The sequence below is a fragment of the Argentina silus genome (assembly GCF_951799395.1).
Source record: "Argentina silus genome assembly, chromosome: 22".
NCBI lineage: Eukaryota > Metazoa > Chordata > Actinopteri > Argentiniformes > Argentinidae > Argentina > Argentina silus.
In genome coordinates, this window is record NC_139676.1 from 13,798,386 (window position 1) to 13,800,885 (window position 2,500).

General features: G+C 50.7%; 1 protein-coding gene across 1 annotated transcript in view; it reads right to left on the bottom strand.

Annotated features, from left to right (window-relative positions):
* The window catches only part of pkd1a (polycystic kidney disease 1a), a gene marked incomplete at its 5' end in the record, with an annotated part of 62,349 nt that overhangs the window by 40,703 nt on the left and 19,146 nt on the right, over positions 1–2,500 (bottom strand). Inside the window, 3 exons of the mRNA XM_083693657.1 lie at positions 1–168; positions 1,499–1,649; positions 2,360–2,481. The exon at positions 1–168 is cut by the window's left edge and continues 107 nt beyond it. Of these exons, the coding sequence (XP_083549783.1) occupies positions 1–168; positions 1,499–1,649; positions 2,360–2,481 (441 nt within the window). The remainder of the gene's footprint in view (positions 169–1,498; positions 1,650–2,359; positions 2,482–2,500) is intronic.

Genomic DNA, 2,500 nt, shown 5'->3' on the forward strand with positions numbered 1-2,500 from the left:
TGGCACAGGAGGCAGGGTGGCATGGGCTGGCCAGGGGCAGGCAGCCCCCAGAGAAGGGGCACCACTGCTGGAGAGGGGGGCAGGACGACTGGGGTGGAGGGGTGGAGATGCCAGGGGGGTCCATGGCTACACACACAGCCACGGGAGCACACAGGGGACCACCGCAGCCTGGGGAGGGGAGGTGGAGGTCAGAGAGGTTGGTGTGTGTGTGGGGGGTGTGTGTGTGTGTGTGTGTGTGCGTGCGTGCACGTGCGTGGGTGTGTGTGAGTGTGCTTGGGGGGGGTGTATGTGTGTGTGTGTGTGTGTGTGTGCCTTCTGAATAAGTAATCTAAGTGCTCTTCACTAAGAAAAACTCACTCAAATAAATTAGACATTGAAAGCAATATTGATTTATACATTCCCAGTTTTGAGGACAGACCAGAATAAACAAACACTTTCCTACTGAGCCTATGAAGTGGTTCTGAACACTGAACGATTTAGGGTTGACTGACGCAATGTTTGGAAACAGTCAAACAAAACACAACTTTCCACTGAAAAGATGCTAAAGGCAGACAGGGAAACGGGGAGAGAGGGGGAGAGGGAGAGGGGGAGAGAGGGAGAGAGGGGGAGAGGGAGAGGGGGAGAGAGGGAGAGAGGGAGAGAGGGGGAGAGAGGGGGAGAGCGCTGGCGGATAAAGCAGATTAATTTGATCTGTGCTGAAATTGAAGATTTGTCCTGGAGGCAAAATGTGTGTGTGTGTGTGTGTGTGTGTGTGTGTGTGTGTGTGTGTAACTAGATTGTGTGTGTGTGTGTGTGTGTAACTAGATTGTGTGTGTGTGTGTGTATTTGAAACTAGATTGTGTGTGTGTGTCACTACAGTGGTGTCTTGGAGGAACTTTTAGGAACTTTTACAGACTTGACAATTGAACAATGAACAGCTTTTAAAAAGGGGAAGAAACAGGTGTACAAGGTATTCTCTCTCTCTCTCTCTCTTTCATCTCTATGGATGTCAAGGAACATGGAAAGCAACTCAAACCCTTTTGTCGGTATATATGTGTTTGTGTGTGTGTGTGTGTGTGTGTGTGTGTGTGTGTGTGTGTGTGTGTGTGTGTGTGTGTGTGTGTTCTGTGTTGTTCTGGGTCCTCTGACAGTTTCAGATAAAAAACAAGAAGGAAGTGTCCTCGTTTGCTCTACCTGAGTCTATTTTGATTGGCTGTTGCCTCCCTCCCTCTCTCTCTCTCTGTCCTAGTTCCTAGTTCCTAGTTCTCTCTCTCTGTCCTAGTTCCTAGTTCCTAGTTCTCTCTCTCTGTCCTAGTTCCTAGTTCTCTCTCTCTGTCCTAGTTCCTAGTTCCTAGTTCTCTCTCTCTGTCCTAGTTCCTAGTTCCTAATTCTGACCATTCTCTCAATTTCTCCACAAACTTTTGTCAGCTGCTTTGTTCTCTTCCCTCCACTCTCCCTCAATGGACAGTGGTATAGAGTGTGTGTGTGTGTGTGTGTGTGTGTGAGTGTGTGTACTCACCAGGCAGCAGCAGGTGCAGGCCAGGGCGGGGGCAGTGTGGCCTGTAAAGCTGCAGACGCACCTGTGTGTTGGAGGTCAGCTCCTGGGAGAGGAACTCCACAGAGGACAGGCGACCTGACTGGACAAACCCTAATGCTGGAAAAAGCAGCAACTGATGGGGGGGGAGAGAGAGAGAGAGAGAGAGAGAGATAGGGGGAGAGAGAGAGAGAGAGAGAGAGAGAGAGAGAGAGAGAGGGAAGGGGAGGGGGAGAGAGAGAGGGAGAAATAGGGGGAGAGAGAGAGGGAGAGAATGAGACAGAGAGAGAGAGAGAGAGAGAGAGAGAGGGAAGGGGAGGGGGAGAGAGAGAGGGAGAAATAGGGGGAGAGAGAGAGAGGGAGAGAATGAGACAGAGAGAGAGAGAGAGAGAGAGAGAGAGAGACTCGCTCTGAATAAAATGTAAAGTTTACATAGGTGGCAGACATTTATTTATGTTCTGTATGACCGCTGAAATATGTGGGGCCTTTCCACCTAGATGCTTAACTGTGGCGACCAGACGTGGTTCAGAAACATATGTCAACATACTTCAGCTGTGCATGATTTGGCACAATGTAACCAACGGAGCAGCATCAATAGAGAAAGCCCACCCGAAAATACTTGTGGTGGATCCAATTATTTGAGTATTTCACATGCCTACAAGTGACTGTGTGTGTGTCTCTGTGTGTCTCTGTGTGTGTGTGTGTGTGTGTGTGTGTGTGTGTGTGTGTGTGTGTGTGTGTGTGTGCGTGCATGTGTGTGGTGTGTGTGTGTGTGTGTGTCTGTGAGTGTGCGTGCGTGCGGTGTGGTGTGGGCGTGTGTATGAGTGTATGGGAGTCCATGCTCACCTCCACGCTCCTGGCCGGTGGTTCGGGGGCAGAGAGCTGGGAGGAGGCGGAGCTGTAGAGGGGTCTGTGGGCGGGGAAAACAGCCAAGCCCACCATGTAGACCCCCGCATCTGGGACACGTACTGGAGAGACAGAGAGAGA